This window comes from Falco rusticolus, chromosome 1, assembly GCF_015220075.1.
Source record: "Falco rusticolus isolate bFalRus1 chromosome 1, bFalRus1.pri, whole genome shotgun sequence".
Lineage (NCBI taxonomy): Eukaryota > Metazoa > Chordata > Aves > Falconiformes > Falconidae > Falco > Falco rusticolus.
In genome coordinates, this window is record NC_051187.1 from 403,525 (window position 1) to 420,044 (window position 16,520).

Genomic DNA, 16,520 nt, shown 5'->3' on the forward strand with positions numbered 1-16,520 from the left:
GCAGCATCAGGCAGAGCTGATTCTGGAGAGATTAATCGTTTTACAGCGTGGTTTTTTTTACATTTATGAAGGTAGAGTTCATTGCGATGCCAGAACTAGGCAGCAGCCCCGCCAAACCGTATGGCATTCTTGCAGCGGATCACTGCTAGAGAGCATTCCCACCGCACAGCCAGGGGATGCCTCACACTCAGAAGCACCGGACCCCGGCTCCGGCAGCAGCCAGTGCCTGGGCAGGTGGCAGCGAGGAAGGCTGCCATTGCGCCAGTCCCTCAGTGATGAGACAGGGGCCATCTACTCTAGAACCACAGTCCCTCCAGCTGCCTCCAGCGCTGCTTTAATCTTCTCTGCTTCGTCCTTGGAGGCATTAGCCTTGATCTCCTGCGGAAGGGACTCCACCAGCTTCTTTGCCTGCAGGAAAGACAAAGTACGAGACTTGTAAACTAGCTTTCACTAACTGGATTAACAGATTTAGAGCCATGAGCCTGACTTTTGCATAAGCAGGGAAACTCACTGACTGGTCCCAAAGCCAAGACTTTTTACTTTAACTACAGCACATCCTGCTGGAAGATGTCTAAACCCAACTGTAAGTGGGGGCCCATCCACTTTAGTCCTGGAAGGCCTTTTTCAGCCAATGATTGCCCACCAATTCCTCCTACCACAGGCATGGTGCATCCAGATGCACAGCCCCAGTCTGAGGAGCCTGGGACACACAGAGCCACTGCAGCAACCTGCTAAGGCAGCTACTGGCCTGCCTTGGCTCGCCTTTTTTCAGAGCGAATGTTTTGGGTTGCATATTTTTGCCAGCAGGGAGGAGAGGCTGTCTCAGGGTTTGTACACAGCTGTGCAGGAATGTGCTGCACTGGGTAAAAAAAAAAAAAAATAAAAAAAAAAATTTCCCATATGGACTATGCTTAACAACACAATCTTGATACTTTGACTTTTTATACAAAACTATCGATACTATGCAGTACTGCAAAATTTAAGGCAAGCTGAGAAGCTGTTGAACTGATTTAAAGGGACTTCGGGGAGTACTGCTGCAAAAAAGGGAAGGGAGCCCAGGAGGATAAACCCTGCTGCAGTCAGATGCGCTCTCTCTCACAACCCAGCAGCAGCAAAGCTATTTGGCTCCTTAAAAAAAAAACCCAGGGAGGCTCCTACAGTAAAAAGCTGCTGCCAGCTGTCTGCCATGTGGCACTGCAGGTATTTTAGCACCCAACAGATTGACCATTGCTGACAGAAAGAAGGTTTTATTGTTTTAATTCACGTTGGGCTCAGTGACTATGTATCCATGGTGGCAGGAAACACTTTTTCCACTAGGGATGAGAAGGTGTAGCTGTGCTGGCAAAGCTCAGCAGGGCAGGCATGCCTTCACTCCCCAGAGCCCAGGACAGCGTCCAGAAAGGAGCTTTTCTGGCTTGCCAAGATGAGGACAGGCAACACAATCAAAGTTATTCATTTAAGAACCTTGCTCACTAATGTGTAACTTCTGTTCTAAAGCAGCCACAGTCAAAGGCAACAGCTGCTCACAACACCCAGCAGGAGGAAGAGCAGGGCCAGAGCCAAGCTGGACCCACGCAGGAACACCCACTGGGCAGAGAGGCAACGCACTTCCAACCCCAGCTGGACTGTATGGGAATGAAGATGCGAGGCAAGTATCTATTGGGCCAGCTCTGAACAAGTGTCCAGAGGTGCAAATGGACTCGAGTCCAGCTTGTGCTGACAACACGCCTGTCTCATCAAGCGGTCGTTTCTGCAGGACTAACCTGTTTGAGTCACATCAGCACCCAACGTCCCAAGATTTTACTAGCAATGCCTTTTTGCAAATCATTTACAGCCCTACAGGACAAGAACAGATTCCCTGCAGATCTCATTAAAATCACCTCAGTTGGATAGCAATAAAATCTATAATAAAAACATTATCACCTACATTTTGAATACAACCCCTGTAGACAAAACCAACTGTCAGGAGCAGTTTTGCGTGTCTGTGTGTGTGTATTTTACCAACAAAATATCAGGTCGGGTAAGTCACGCTTGACAAAGTTTATCCGCAATAACCTGCATCTACCAACCTTTTAACTGCATCAGAACTGTAGCCAGGTTGTCTGACAGGTTCCACATGCTAAGCCAAGTTGATTTAGTATTAGTTCTGCAGACAGCTTTTAATTACCTGATCGTGTCCGCTACAGGGTTTTGGTATTTTAATGTTTGCTTGGGACTGATAACGGATCAACAACTGTGAGACTAACCAAACTGACAGTTAGTTATCCCAGCAGGCCAACGAAACTCATGTCTCTGCTACCAGAGTTTCTCTGTTACCGAATTGTCTGCTTTGCAATATATCAATACAAATGTGTCAGAAGATTTTCTGCAATTCCTTCTGATATCCCAGGCTTCAAATAAGAGCAGATCTACAATGCTCAACATTTCTTCCTTGCAACTACGTAAACAGACAGCTACTATTATCCCCAAGATATGAAAGCATCACCCGAGGAGAACCAAAGTGTGTTAAATACTTCTGCAGTAGCAGCTCTATCACCCATTCTTTGTTCTAAACCTATATCATGGTTCAAGGGCATGAGCTCAGATGCTGCACAAAACTGTGAAAGGCCCGTCTCATCCGAGGAAAAAGAGGCATCACCTACAAAAAGAAGAGCTCTGAAAAAGACTGGAAGTGTGGATTGCAAGACACGTGAATTGCAGTAAATCATCTAAATTCAGAAACGTATTGGCCTTCAAAAAAGCCAAGGAGAAGGCAAGCCAAATCTGTCTGTAGCAAGGAATCCTGGCTACTCCCAAATTCTACAAGAACGCTCACAGAAGCTCCTGAGTTTGGAGATGCTGAAGCTGGCTGGCACAAGGCACTCTGAGGTCATTGCCTCCTTCACCGCTTCTGCTAGGGGCTCACTTGGTGGCCATGCAGCAGAGCAGGGAGGGAACAGCAGTCTCTAAAAAAACCAGGCAAACAGATGCGACCGATCCCTGCTCTACACCTCATCCACATCTTTGCACTGAGGCGTGTGCACTGGCAGACTGTTCTAAACGCAGAAATCCAGGCTTCCCTTCAAACAGAAAATTGAGGCTGCCGCTTGCTACACGCTTCGGGACCCATCTGGGCCTGGGGGCGATGCAGTAGGGTGGCCAGAGCCTCGGGCAGCCCACTCCTCACCTGCACGAGGTTCACTCCTGGCACGAAGTTCTTCACCTCCTTGATCAGCTTCACCTTGTCAGCAGGCTTCAGCTCTGTCAGCCGGACAGTGAAATGTGTTTTCTCTTTCTTGAGCGGGACACCTTCCTCCTCCTGGAAGCAGCCAGAACTCGGTGAAAGTCCAACAGCCCTCCCCCCCCCCGCGCGTGGGGACCCACCAAGCCGACTCGGAGCCCCTGAAGCCCAACTCCCGACCCCTCCCCGCAGAGCCCGGTACCTGCGGAGCTGCTTGGGCGCGCTGGAAAGGAGCAGCAGCAGCCGCCGCCGGCATCACCCCCACGTCCGGGATCTTCAGCGTCTCCTGCGGGAAGAGCAGCGGCACCGGCGGCCAGTGAGGCGGCGCACGCGGGCCGGGCCAGGCCGGTATGAGGCGGGCCGGGCCACCCACCTTGAGGAGCGCGTTGAGGTCGGCCACCTCCAGCAGCGTCAGCCCCGCGATGTCCTGCACCAGCTGCCGCACCTTGGGCGAGTACTCCTTGGTGGCCGTGTCCAGCGGCGCCTCGGCCAGCACCTCCGAGCGCCGTGCGCGGCCCGTGCCCAGCGCCCGCAGGCCAGCGGCGGGTGGCCGGGCCGCGGCCCAGCGCAAGGCGGGCGACAGGCGGCGGGGCAGGCGCGGCGGCAGCGCGCGGGCGGCGGGCAGCATGGCGGCCGCAGAGGACACGGCGGCGCTCTGCCCCGCGCTCGATGGTCCCGGCAGCCCCCGCGCCGCGTCGGGCCGCTCTAGGCCGCAGCGTCGCGCCTCCATGGTTGCGGCGAGGCGGCGAGCAGACGGCGCTCTAGCCGCCAGGTCCGCCAGGACTCGTTCGCCCCGCCAGGCCGCGACCCTCGCGCCCCCAGCACACCAGGCCGCAGTTCGTTCCCAACACTTTATTATCGCCGTTCGCGCTCGGACTGCCCCGTGCGGAGCGAGGGAGCGGCCGTGCCGCGGGGACAGGGCCTGGGCCCGGGGAGATGGCGCTGGCGGGGAGGGGGCTCAGCTGGGGCGGGGTGGGGCGAAGCGGGGCTCTGCAGCACAGCCCCACCGGGCCCGCGGCAAGGGGGCCGCAGGCCGCACTACCCCCTGGCTCCTCCTGGCACGGGGGTCCGCGGGCTGGCAGGGCAGGGCGGGCAGGGCCAGGGGGCAGCCCCAGGCCGCGGTGCCGGAGAGCTGCTCCGCTGCGGCCTCCCTGGCCCGGAGCCGGCGGCTGGAGCCCCACAGGCCCAGGGGAGCTGCGCAGGGCGCGGGGCGGGGAGGGCGCGGTGAGCGGCTGGGGTACAGAAGTGTTCGGCGTGAAGAGTAGTGTTACGCGGGACACCCCCTCCCCCCCGCACCCTGCGGCGGGGATCAGTCAAACGAGATAAGCTGTGCCTCTCCGCTGCCCGGCGGCTGCTGCACAGGGGCGGCCACCGGCGGGGGCTGTTGCTGCGGGGGGGCCCCTCCAGCAGGTGCCATCTGGAACAGATAAAGTGGCTTCATCAGCGGACATGCCGCCCCGGGGCCCCAACCCTGCCGGGGCTGGTGGCACTCACCTGTTGGTAGAGGGGCTGCTGCCCAGGCAGGTAGGACTGCTGGGCTGGCAGGCTGCTCAGTGTGGCTTCCTGCGCCGGCAGGGCAGACAGGAGGCTCTGCAGGAGCGAGGGGGTGGCCGTCAGAAGGGCTGGGGGATGTGGGGCGGCCACAGGGCAGGAGGTGGAGGCCCACAGCCTTCAGCCTGCCTCCCCTTTTCACAGGATCGCAGAATGGTCAGGGTGGGAAGGGACCACTGGAGATCACCCATTCCAACCCCTGGCTAAAGCAGGTTCACCCACAGCAGGTTGCAGTGTTGCATCCAGGCAGGTTTTGAATGCCTCCAGAGAAGGAGACTCTTCCCCACCCCTGGCAGTGCATGCCTTGAAAGGCTCCATGGGCTGAAGACCACTCACACCTCATCCCCCCCAGCACCCAAGAAGGGGCCTGTGTAGCAGGGGGTGCTCACCTGCATGCCATAGGGCTGGTAGCCCATGGAGACTGACTGGCTGCCCATGTAGCCCACAGCACCCGACTGGGGGGCCTGAGAGATGGCCGGGATGCTCTGCGACTGCGAGGCTGCGCTCTGGGGAGGAGAGGCCAGTGAGAGGTGGTGCAGGCAGCGATGGCTTGTCTCAAACCAATGCCCCAGCACCACTCTCCCCACTCCACTGGAACCAGGGTGTCTTCCTCCCTCTGCACCACGGGAAGCTCTGAACTGGCTCTGGCCCCAGCCCCAACCCACTCCCACAGCGAGAGCAGCCGCAGAGCCAGAGATCTGGGACCACCCAGCCCTTTCTCCCTCCCGCTCAGAAATTCCATTGCCGGGATGGAGCGAGTTGCACCAAGCCCTGCAGAACGCCACAGCCAGCCACGAGCTGCTCTGCCCTCGCTTGCCTGGTAGCCCTGTGTTGGAGTTGGCTGGTAGGATGAGTACGCCGGGGTGGTGGTGGGCACCGCCTGCCCCTGCTGAGCCGCCTGCCCACTGCCTGTTCCCGGCTGGTACATGTAAGCGTTCACCATGCTGGGATCTGGGGTGGAGAGGTCAGAGATAGAAGCAACCACCTTGCCCTCAGCTCCCACCCACGTGGGAGCAACTGGGTGACGTACCTGTTCCCGTGACGGGCATTGCGGTGTATGGCCCCGTGCCCCCTTGTGCTGCCTGGTTCATATATACACTGTGCATGGGAGAGCCCTCCACGGAGCCAGCCGGGCTGAAGGTGCCAGGGAAGCTGGTGGGCCCGGAGGGCTGGTAGATCACCCCACTGGCTGCGGGCATGGCCTGGAGCTGTTGAGGGAAGAAAAGGAAGCTTTAGGCCACATCCCCTGGGACCTGGCAGGAGGGTCTCTGGCCCAGCAGCCGCACCTGGGCATAAGGCAGTGAAAAAGCTGGCATCTGGGCTCTCATCTGGATGGTCTGCTTCTGCTGTTCCAGGCGCATCTGCCTCTCCTTCTCCTGCTCCTGGAGTCGCTGGATGGCCAGCTGACGCTGCATCTCCAGGTACTCCTGTGGGAAGAGGGCCATGACAACTAGAAGCCAGGACACCACAGCATCCGCTCCTGCCAGGGCAGCTGCCCCTGCCAGTCCTGGGCTCGCCCAAGGTGCAGGCAGGCCTGCTGGCTGACGCAGACCCAGATACCCTGGAAACTCTTCCCTGCCTCACCTGCTTCTTCTGCCTCATGATCTCCAGCTTCTGGGCCAGCTGGATCTGGCGCTGGCGCTCTGCCTCCTCTGCTGCACGACGCAGCTTCTCCTGATGCTCCTCCCGCAGCGCGTTCAGAGCCCCACGTGCATCCCGGATCTGAGCCAGTTTGTCCTGCAGGCCTTCGTAGTACACTGGGGAGGGAAAAGCCAGTCTCAGGGACCCTCTCAGGCCACAGCAGTCGGACCACCTCTCCCTGCACACTGGCTTCTCTCCAGAGAGACCGTGTCACGGGAATGCCAAACCCTGGCCCTGGGGAAAGCCCTGGCAATCAACCGCTCCTCCCCACGCCCACAGCTGGGCAGCTCCCACATACGCCTGCGCTCATCCAGCTGGTTGAGCAGCTCCAGCAGCTGGGGGTGCATGTTGTTGATGGACTGGAAGAGGGACAATACAGCCGAGTCATTGGTGATGCTGCGGCCCCGCATGTGGTTACTCTTCATGCGGTTGACAAATGTGGTGACCGCATTCTGCAGTGCCTTCAGGAACTGCTCGTGGTTCTCCTCAGACTCGCCATTCTGGTATTGCTGCTGGAAGGACAGGGAAACCAGTCAGCCTCAACTCTCCCATGCTGTGAGCCACCAGCAAGCCTGCAGAACTGCGTGTCAGGGCCAAGGGAAGCATTTGTGCACTTCTCACCCCTCAGAAGCTGCCATAGTGCCAGGCCCCCTCTTACCTCAACAACACCAAGTGGGGCAGGGTGGGCTTCCCCAGGCTGAGCGGCTGGCTCTGTGAGGGACAGAGGTGCTGATGGGGTGGGGCTCTTGCGAACTTCCTCTTGTTTCTTCTCCCAGTAGTTGCGGTTCAGGTACCGAGCCAGCTGCCAGAAAGAGCAGGAAGATGAGCATCACAGCCCCGCGGGGAGTGAGCCTGTGCCATGGACTAGTAAGGCCTGAATCCTTACCTCTGGGTCAATGTCCTCAGCCAAGGGAGCAGAGGAATTCTGGAAAAAGACAAACAGGGAAATCTGGTTCAGAGAAACCAGAGACCCACAGCTCGCACACAGACGTGATGCTCAGACCTGGTTACACACAACCACCAGTGCCGAGCATCAGCAAGAGCCTGAAAGGGGACAGCCCTCTCCTTCAGCCAAACACATGCTGCAGCTACTGGAAGCAGCAGAGGTACCTAAATGCCAGCTGAATACAGACCTTCTTGCTGAAAATGCAGCAGTGCTGCGAAAGAGCAAGGGATTGAACGAGACAAATCTCTCAGAACAGGAATTAAATCTGACGCGGAAGACTCAGGCTAGGAAACTGGCCTGTGTCCAGCCACTTCGTGTTCAGGGGCTCCCATGAACGTACCACAGATGGGGAATAGAGCGTGCTGACTGGGGGAGCTGATGACGTGACAGGTGTGGGCTCAGCCTTCGGGTACATGGAGTAGGTAGTTTTCTGCCTCTGCAAAAGAGGGAAAAAACAGTCAACTCGGGGACTGTCCAGACCCCTCTAAATCACCCAGTCAGCAACAGCCTGGGTAGATGAGGTTCCTAGCGACGGCCAGGCATGGCCGGCAGACCCAGCCTCACACTTTGTGTGGTTCCCGCAGGCCAGCATGCCCAGGGCTTGCAGCTTGGGCACAGCCTGCTTCCAAGATCCGCAACTGCAACGCAGCATGTGCCGGGCTCCACTTCCACCCTCTCATTCCACAGGCCCTGCAACTTGCTCACACCAGGGCAGGCCTAGAGATCTGTTACTGGAGAGCAAGGAGATGCCCAGCACATCTGGGCTGTATGGCAACAACCACTCCCAGATGCCAAGCAGGGCACAAACCATTCTCTCCTTCTCCTCAGCCTCTGACTGAGACAAGGCAATAGCTAGTTGGAGCTCTTCCTCCTCTTGCAGAGCTGTCTCATCACGCTTTGGGGGAAGCTGCAAGTGGAATGATGATGAGGTGGTCAGTAAAGGGATTAACAAGCTGGTCAGGATCACTGGATCACCTACAGGGCAGCCACTCACCTGGGACTGCTGAGAGAGGGGGCTGGTCAGGTACTCAGGGGGCAGTTCAGAGGTGGCAGCAGCTTTACCCTCAGCTTTCCTGTAGTCAGAAAGAGGTGACAGTGCAGACTGAATGCTCCTTCCTCCGCACTGGAGCCCCAGCTCTGCACAACACTACAGCTGTAAACCCCATTCCCAGGAAGAAAGGGAACCCAGCCCTGCCTGCGCAGCTTGGGAAACCCTAGCTCAGGTCTGCAGAAAGGTGGCTCCACACCAAGCTTCTCCCCTCACAGTCCCAGCTGTTGGAGGCAAAGAAACACACCACAAAGGGTACTGACTTGTTGAGATGCTCGTAACAGGGCTCGCACACTCTCACTTCCTTCTCAATCCCAAACTTGGGGATGGTGGAATACTTGGAGGAACATTTGCCACAGAATATCTGCCCACAGGCCCTGCAATGATGCTGCAAAGGATGGGAGACATCAGTGCGGTAGCAAGACACTTCTTCACCATTAGACAGCATCTCTCAGACACTCCTGGTGTTTCCCTGCCAGTGGCCAGGGAACACAGCCCAGCACCAACACACTTCCATGCAGGCTCAGCGGGACGTGCAGGACCAGGGAATCCAGAGGGGCAGCAGTGGCACCCACCTTCCGTGTCACAACGCCAAACTGCACTCGACATCTGTGACACTCCTCAGCATCGACCCAGTCTGGAGCCTGTCAGGGTTAAGGAAAATTGCATAAGAAGGGGAAAAGATGACTCAAGGAGAGTCTCCACAGAGCCTTTCAGGAGCTCCTACAGCTAACCAAGGTATTCTTATGAATGGGGGAGACTGGAAGCATTTGCAGCTCAACAGGAACTATGAATTTCCACAAGTTATTTCCACTCACATTCCTAGAGACTGTGACGCTTTCCTAGTCAGCAAGAGATTTTCTAGGAACATATCTGCACAGCAATCACTTTAGCAATGCCCTGCTGCCATGTTCAGACTGCCATGCTGGGGGAAGGCCACCAAAGTAGGGTAAGATGTCTCTTATAGATACACAGAGAGAACTCCCTGTCCTGGTCAGTTCTCCCCCTCCATGTGGTAGTTTTAGGTTAACTTGCTGTGCACCACCCCAAAACTGCCCACATGACAGCTGGGAGCAGTATGTACCCAGTAAGGCCACTAATCTGCATGAAATGGAAGAATGCAAGAATGGAAGGCTCAGTAGGAAGGGGACAGGAGATGGAAGGTCTGTCCTGCAGTGCCGACTCCCTCCCCACTACCAGAGCTCACCCTTTCAGCAGCGAACATGGCATCGCTCTCTTTGAATTCCGGGAACACGTGACCTGCAGGAGAAGTGACAGTGTCCTGTGTGAAAGGGCTCCTCCGGCACCAGAAGGCCGTGGTGCCTACAGCCTCATGCCACAGGTCTCAGCCACACTCATATCCAGCTCAGCTCACCTACCCTGACCATTATCTTACTCTGACATAACTGGCAACAATCTTCCTGCTGCAGGAGGCCAGAGGCCAGTGCTCACACAGTCTGGCTCTCAGCCACGCTCTCAAATCACAGAATGGTTGGGGTTGGAAGGGACCTCTGGAGATCATCTAGTCCAAGCCCCCCTGCTAAAGCAGGTTCACCTACAGCAGGTTGCACAGAATTGCATCCAGTTGGGTTTTGAATGCCTCCAGAGAAGCAGACTCCACAACTTCTCTGGGCAGCCTGTTCCAGTGCTCTGTGTCACCCTCAAAGAAAAGAAGTGTTTCCTTACATTCAGATGGAACTTCCTGTGCTGCAGGTTGTGCCCTTTGCCCCTGGTCCTGTCGCTGGGCACCACTGCAAAGAGCTTGGCCCCATCCTCTTGACACTTGCCCTTAAGATATTTGTATAAAGTGACAAGATCCCCTCTCAGTCTTCCGCAGGCTAAACAGGCCCAGCTCCCTCAGCCTTTCCTCATGAGGGAGGTGCTCCGGTCCCCTCACCATCTTCATGGCCCTAATGGGGACATGCCCCATTGATTTCCCTTATACACCTGTAAGGGACATCAGGGCCCCTTGGATAAGGCTTATTTCTCAAGACCTTGAGCTGACGATGGGGGAAGAAAAGGCCGCTGCGTGGGCAGGCAGGGCTCTGAGGCCCATCCCCTATGAACAGCAAGAGCGTAGCAACACCAGCTCCGTGGGCGATGGAGACCTCCAGGCTTTCCCACTGCCCGTGGAGGTTCTGGTGCAGAGAAAAGCAGAGACGGCAGCACGTCCCTTCCCTCACAGGAAACGCTGCCATCCCAGGACAAGAGAGAAAGTGCCATGCTGACACTGTCAGAAAGCAGGAGCATGGACCCATCCCAGGAGGACTAATGAAAGGCTGGGAGGAAGGAACCACCCTGCTGTAAATTCCTTCCCAAAGGACACGCTGATTTGCTGCCAGTTTCCTGAAGAACATTTGCAGCTCCTGCTTTTCAGGTCTCACTGCCAACCCTTAGCTGCTAGCAGGGCTGGAGGCCCACAGCAAGGCAGCCCCCAGTCCTGGGACAACAGGGCTGTCCTCTCTCTGCAGCAGGATTCAGTCACTCCAAGAAGTTAATTGGGTATCGGGCACCAAGAAAAAGTTCAGTATTGTAAGTCCAGATTTTGCTGATGCCAGGCAGGGTCCTGACACCCATTCCTGCTCCTGCAAGGCTCCTCCAGAGCATAGCTGCTCGGCCAATTGTCCACCCACCTTTTCCCACAGAGTCCTCACCTTCAACCTTCATTATCTGATAGGTGTCCTGCACCACCTTGTACTTGGGCTCATTGCGGAAGGCATGAGCCCAGGCCTGGATAAGGTACAGGATCTTACTGCGGACACTTGTCTCCACTTGTCTCTGTGCAGAAAGGGAGGAGAAAAAAAAAATCTGAGAAAAAGATCCCGAAACCCCAAGGATGGTGTGAATCCCCTAGAAGAGAAGCCAGAAATACCATTCAGGGGAAGAGAAACTTTAGAGCACTTGTGCAAGGTAAGAGCTGTCAGAAAGCTGCCATAAGGACAATTCACAACAAGGATGACATACTCCTTCAGCTTCCCCACTTCTGCCCTCCAGCACAAACAAGAAAACTTCCTTCAGAGCAGCATGGAGAAACTCAAAAAGGGGTGTGGTTATGATGCTTTGAGAAAACACCCACAAAGACTTGCACAGCTGCTCCCCAGGGCAGACACAAACACTGGCCTGCACAACATCTTTGTTCACCTCCTCACAAAAGTTGCTCGTTCTGCACTTGTAAAACTGTGGGACCTACAGCTACCCAGCTGGGCAGAACAGCAACAGTCTGCCTCACCCGAGGACTGACAGGGCACCACAAGCTCACAGCCGGAGGGTGTTGGTGCCAGACTGTCAATACCTCCAGCCTGGGAATACCCAACACTACTCAGGATGTGACACAGTACAGACAGCTGGGAAGCCTGCCCTTTGGAGGCAGGGGTGGTTGTATCACAGTTCAAGGAGGTGGAGGAAACTTGGCAAGCCTGTTCAGATCCCAGCCAGCCTCCGAGAGCAACCCTGTCATCAGCTGACCAAATCATCACACGTTCACATGACTGGCTGCTCCAGAAATCCCCCAGGAAGCAGAGGAGCATTGTCAAGCTCCAATTTCAGCCAAGAGCTCAGCCCACACAGCATGACTTACTGACAGTTCCTGGAGCTCCCAAATTCTAGAAGATCTGGCAAAATCCTGCATTCCACAAGTCACAACCCTGAACCTCATCAGAACTAAGACCATGTTACCAGCACTAGGCATTCACAAGCAGCAAAGTTCCATGTGTAGGAGGAGAATGGATCTGTGGCAGTTATGAAACTACCAAGGCAAACTGGAGAGAACCACAAAATCTCTGGATCTGATCTCCTCAGCGCCTGGAATAGCTGCACCTAGCCATCACATTACGACAGCACTCCTATCTGAACAGAAGACCCTGCATGGAGACTGAAGCCAGCCCTAACAGGAAGGTCACAGGAGAGAGACACCCTACTACAGTGTACAAGATGATGGGACTCGCACAGCTCATTCACCAAATAATCTGGGTCATCTGGTTGTCTGCTTCTGGCAGAAGACAGAGGCTGTAAGGAAGGAACAGCACTGCTCTAACAAGCTCTTGTCTGGGCATTGCTGTTCTGGGGCTGGGAGCTGGAGACAGAAGTTCCCATTTCCACTTCAGTTGTGGAAGTGTCCAGAGCAAGGACTTACAGAGCTCTTACAGGTATGTTATATCAAACCTGCAAGTGATAGCTTCTGGCAACAGCTTGTCAGTGAAAACAGCCAGGTTTACATCCTGCAAAGCTCCTCAAACAATTCCACAGGCCAATGAAATGGCCATGATAAAGGGGAAGCTTCTGCCAGTTTTTACCTGGTGCTCTACCTTCCTGTGTGTGTCTCGCTGTGCTATGGGAAGGCGATTTGCCTCACTGCTGCTTAGGTCCTTGGTGAAACTGCCAGACCATCACCTCTCTTTTTCCTTTGCTGTCTCAAGCCAAGCAAAGCGTTGCACCCAAGAGCATTTACCATGAAATGGTCTAGGCCTTTGCAGCGTATTCCTACCCCACTTCACAATACAGCCAAACGTGACCTCTGCTCTCACATCTTCTCTCCCTCACAGGCACTCCTTAGTTCCCTACGCTCCTTCACATCATGCAATACAGTTTGCTCTTTTCTGAAACACATTTCCCAACACCTTCCCTTCTGCTCTTTACGCAGAGGGAACGAAAGAGAGGACACATGCATTTTCTCCTTCTTCTGCTTCTTTTCCAACCTCATTCAAAATCAGTAGTAAACCAAGATACATTTACCTTGAGTATTTCCTTCAGTTCCTCCATAGTCTGTTTATTGGCCACCTCATCATGGACTGTTTGGCCACAGTTTTTAACCACCGACTCCATGACCTACAAAGGGCAAAGGACACCGTTAGCCCACCACCTTCTTCCTTCTCTGTGGCCTGTGGTGAGTCCTAGCACACGTTACAGGTCACTGCAGCCAGCACACCAAGATGGGGGCACTATTTAAGCTCTGAGTTGCAGCAGCCAGCACACCAAGATGGGGGCACTATTTAAGCTCTGAGTTGCATTAGGGCAGTGTCAGTCAAGCCAGAGAAGTCCACATCGCCATGCTGGAGAATAAGCTACCCTTCAACTTCATGGTGGCCTTTGTACCTCTTCTACGTGGAGACAGACCCCCAGGGACAGTATCTCAACTTCCAGCTTTGCATATTCCTAACACTGAGGTGGAATTAAAGAATGAAGACCATGGGCTGCTGATCGGTCACAAAACCTCTCTGCTAGAGCCAGGAGGAGGCAAACTCCAAGCTGCAACTCCGATGCTCCATAGGCAGGGAACACTGTGCAGACTGCGCAGCCCAGAAGGCAGGTTTATAAAAGATGGGAAGTTCCCTGGCCTGTGAGCCAGGCCCCTGCAGTGCTCACGGTTTAGGCTGACGTTACCTCCAGTGCATAGAGTGCCACATGGGGATTCTTATCGTTGACTTTCTTCTTGATAGCGTTGACAGCATATTTTGCTCTGGGTAAGGAAAGAGAGTACACGTCCTCAGGCAATCAAGAATCCCAGGGGAGATTTCAGCTGCTGCTGAACGCCTGCCAACCCCCACCCTAACAAAGGGTAGAGTTAGCTCATGGTCTACGAGATTCCCCCAAGGCAAACCCCCCCCAAGGGAAGAGAAGGAATGAGCGCATTCAAGCTTCAGTTTCTCTGAGGATTTCAGGCCAGAGGTAACCTGCAACTCCTGAGGTCAGGGAAGTATGTCAGCATATCTGGTGGCACCATACTGCCTTTCCAACATTTTTCTGAAAGGCAGTAACAAGATGCATGCTACTGCAGGCTGACCAGTCTGAGACTCTCATGCTTCACCTTGTGAAGCCAAGGAGGGCTGTGCTTATAGTGCATCCAACAGCCAAAGAGCACTTACTGGGTATCTCCCTGACGGATCATGTCACAGATCTGCAGGATAGATTCCCAGTCTGTCTCCAGCAGAAGCTGGCTCGTAGCCTTATCTGCAAGGAACGAAACCATTAGGCTGCTTTAGGCAGTACTGCATATCTCGGCTCTGCTCCACCGCTGCCGATGTGCTCCCGGGACAGCTCCCACAGACTCCGGCGATGCCCCAGACGCGAGCACTCGAGGATAAAAATCCCGATTTTTCGCGGAACGCGCCAGCTCTTCCCCTTCCGACACCCCAGGGCACCCGGTAATCTCGGACCCGCCGCCCCGGTTCCTGCGGGCCGCGGGCCCCGTACCGCCCGCCCGGGCAGCACTGAGCCTCGGTACCGGCCCGGGCAGCGCTGCGCGCGCCGGCGGCACGCAGCCCCGGGCCCGCCCGGCTGCCCAGGCTGAGGGCTGCGGCTCCCGGCCACGCCGAGAGGCAGCGTCCCCCAGCCCAGCCCCCGTCCCACCCGCCGCGCCGAGGCGAGGCCGCGGCCGGTACCGAGGAGCCGCTCGAAGGTGCCGCCGCCGCGCCCCATGGCGTCCCGCCACCGCCGTCGCCGCCGGCCTGGCCTGGCCCACCGCCCCTCCGCGGAGCGCTTCCGCTTCCGGCTTCCGGCGCGGGGGGGGGGGCTCTTTCCGGCGGGCCGGGCCGCGGCGGGATGGCGGCGGCGGGGAAGCCAGTGCCCACGTGCCTGCTGCTGGGGGCGGCGGGTGGCGGCAAGAGCCTCCTGGCCAGGCGGCTCCGCCATATCCAGCGGGGCAGGGGGCCCGGCGGGGCGGGGGGAGTCTGGGGGGTGGGCGTCCGGCCCGAGGGGGCCCGGCGGGGCGGGGCGGGGCGGGGGACCCGGGCGGGCAGCGGGCCGCGGCCCTGTCCCCTTCCCCTTCCCAGGTACCGTCGTGTCCTTAACCCGCGGCACAGCTGAGCGTCGAGGAGGCGGCCGCGGAGCTGGGCGAGCCCCCGGCCACACAGCCCACGGTAGGCAGAGCCCGGCGGGGGCCGTGAGGCAGCCGGCAGCCCCGGGGCGGCCGAAGGGCTCTGTGGCACGCCCGTACCGAGCCCCTGTCCCGGCAGGTGGGCACCAACCTGACCGACCTGCGGCTGCCGCGGAGGGTGACGGTGCGGGAGCTGGGCGGCTGCATGGGCCCCATCTGGCCCAGCTACTACGGCGAGTGCAGCGCTCTCCTGGTGAGCGGCGGCACCGGTACCCCACGCCCGGGCGGCAGCTGAGGGGGGCCCCGTGGCTGCGCTGCAGCCACCCTGTCCTGAGCCACAGCCTCGAGGGACAAACCGGGCCGGGCAGGACATGTGTGCAGGGAAAGGGGCACCCCGTGGCTGGGGTGGGGGCTGCCCCAGCTCTGCTGCAGGGAGTCGGGCCCCTCAGTTTCGCCCCGGTTGTGCGATTTCCCTCCTCTGTGCCCTGATCCAGCACAGGGCACCCTCGGGCACACCTGCACCGCTGCTCTCCCTTCTCCTCCAGTTCGTGGTTGATGCCGGTAACCCCACCCAGGTGTCATCGTCCTGCATCCAGCTGCTGTCCGTCCTCTCTGCAGCGCAGCTCGCCTCTGTGCCGGTGCTGGTCCTCTTCAATAAGATGTGAGGAGGGGGCTCAGCCTGGAGGGTGGGGGGCATGCTGAGGGGCTGCAGTGGCTCCCGCATTGCTTCCATCGGGTGATGCCCAAGGAAGTCTGCTGCATCCTGGGGAGCAGCAGCTGGCCCCCCCAGGCTGGCTGGGCCTGTGGAGACCCCCCAAGCCGGGGGCTGGGCCAGGCAGGAGAGCCGTTGCAGTAGCCTAACACAGCCCCCCCTCCTCCCAACTGCAGTGACCTGCCCTGCTACATGTCACGGGTGGAGATGAAGTCGCTGTTCCGCATGCAGGACATCATCTCCTGGGCCACACAGCCCATCACGATATTGGAGACCAGCGCCCGTGATGGCACTGGTTTGGCTGACGTCCTGCAGTGGCTTCGGGCCACGCTCGGAGATCCCCGCTGACCCAACCCTGCCTGGTTGTCTGTGGCAGCCCAGGCAAGTCTTGTCACCAAAGGAGGTGGCCAGTGAACAGCTGCCCAATGTGGGGCTGGGCACGGGGCCCACATGGTGTCACAGGCCGGTGGCAGACAGAAGCCCTGTGGGACTTCACAGTAAAACTTCCACAGTACTGTCCAGATTGGTGGCTGCCCTGTGCTTGGATAGAAACCCCAGCCTTTCAGGGAAGGGATGAGCAGGAGCCTTAGA

At 57.3% G+C, this 16,520-nt stretch overlaps 3 protein-coding genes across 5 annotated transcripts; 1 reads left to right on the plus strand and 2 right to left on the minus strand.

Moving 5' to 3' along the window:
• Positions 1–23: 23 nt before the first annotated feature.
• MRPL12 (mitochondrial ribosomal protein L12) lies at positions 24–3,965 on the minus strand. The gene is made up of 4 exons (XM_037402919.1): positions 3,594–3,965; positions 3,423–3,506; positions 3,167–3,298; positions 24–408 (listed from the first exon to the last, which is right to left on the minus strand). The coding sequence occupies exons 1-4, from the start codon at positions 3,948–3,950 to the stop codon at positions 292–294; spliced, it is 690 nt and encodes a 229-aa protein (XP_037258816.1). The 5' UTR covers positions 3,951–3,965; the 3' UTR covers positions 24–291.
• Positions 3,966–4,057: 92 nt separating this feature from the next.
• HGS (hepatocyte growth factor-regulated tyrosine kinase substrate) lies at positions 4,058–14,879 on the minus strand. Of its 3 annotated transcripts, none has more exons than XM_037402896.1 (21): positions 14,784–14,879; positions 14,268–14,352; positions 13,786–13,861; positions 13,138–13,230; positions 11,061–11,184; positions 9,614–9,666; positions 8,982–9,050; positions 8,670–8,794; positions 8,353–8,431; positions 8,167–8,265; positions 7,699–7,794; positions 7,299–7,337; positions 7,071–7,214; positions 6,711–6,921; positions 6,356–6,528; positions 6,058–6,198; positions 5,802–5,979; positions 5,589–5,722; positions 5,161–5,277; positions 4,715–4,810; positions 4,058–4,637 (listed from the first exon to the last, which is right to left on the minus strand). In XM_037402896.1, the coding sequence occupies exons 1-21, from the start codon at positions 14,818–14,820 to the stop codon at positions 4,530–4,532; spliced, it is 2,277 nt and encodes a 758-aa protein (XP_037258793.1). In that variant the 5' UTR covers positions 14,821–14,879; the 3' UTR covers positions 4,058–4,529. The 3 variants fall into 3 exon arrangements, with proteins under 3 accessions (XP_037258793.1, XP_037258786.1, XP_037258802.1); XM_037402889.1 differs by having other exon boundaries at positions 6,711–6,924; XM_037402905.1 differs by lacking the exons at positions 4,058–4,637; positions 4,715–4,810 and adding an exon at positions 4,817–4,905 and having other exon boundaries at positions 6,711–6,924.
• Positions 14,880–14,924: 45 nt separating this feature from the next.
• On the plus strand, positions 14,925–16,452 carry ARL16 (ADP ribosylation factor like GTPase 16). Its single transcript, XM_037412029.1, has 5 exons — positions 14,925–15,031; positions 15,202–15,260; positions 15,357–15,470; positions 15,763–15,878; positions 16,106–16,452. Exons 1-5 carry the CDS (start codon positions 14,944–14,946, stop codon positions 16,275–16,277), a joined length of 549 nt encoding a protein of 182 aa, XP_037267926.1. The 5' UTR covers positions 14,925–14,943; the 3' UTR covers positions 16,278–16,452.
• The last annotated feature ends 68 nt before the right edge of the window (positions 16,453–16,520 follow it).

Bases quoted from the DNA above. Each gene is read 5' to 3' on its own strand.
- MRPL12 (XM_037402919.1), bottom strand. From the start codon at position 3,950: ATGGAGGCGCGACGCTGCGGCCTAGAGCGGCCCGACGCGGCGCGGGGG. The intron at 3,507-3,593 runs GTGGGTGGCCCG...CTCTTCCCGCAG, and splicing joins ACCTCAACGCGCTCCTCAAG to GAGACGCTGAAGATCCCGGA. The intron at 3,299-3,422 runs GTACCGGGCTCT...GGCTGCTTCCAG, and splicing joins GCGCCCAAGCAGCTCCGCAG to GAGGAGGAAGGTGTCCCGCT.
- HGS (XM_037402889.1), bottom strand. From the start codon at position 14,820: ATGGGGCGCGGCGGCGGCACCTTCGAGCGGCTCCTCG. The intron at 7,795-8,166 runs GTTTGTGCCCTG...CCTCTTTTGCAG, and splicing joins CTGAGGAGAAGGAGAGAATG to AGGCAGAAAACTACCTACTC. The intron at 6,199-6,355 runs GTGAGGCAGGGA...CTCTTCCCACAG, and splicing joins TCATGAGGCAGAAGAAGCAG to GAGTACCTGGAGATGCAGCG.
- ARL16 (XM_037412029.1), top strand. From the start codon at position 14,944: ATGGCGGCGGCGGGGAAGCCAGTGCCCACGTGCCTGCTGCTGGGGGCG. The intron at 15,032-15,201 runs ATATCCAGCGGG...AACCCGCGGCAC, and splicing joins CCTGGCCAGGCGGCTCCGCC to AGCTGAGCGTCGAGGAGGCG. The intron at 15,879-16,105 runs GTGAGGAGGGGG...TCCCAACTGCAG, and splicing joins CTGGTCCTCTTCAATAAGAT to TGACCTGCCCTGCTACATGT.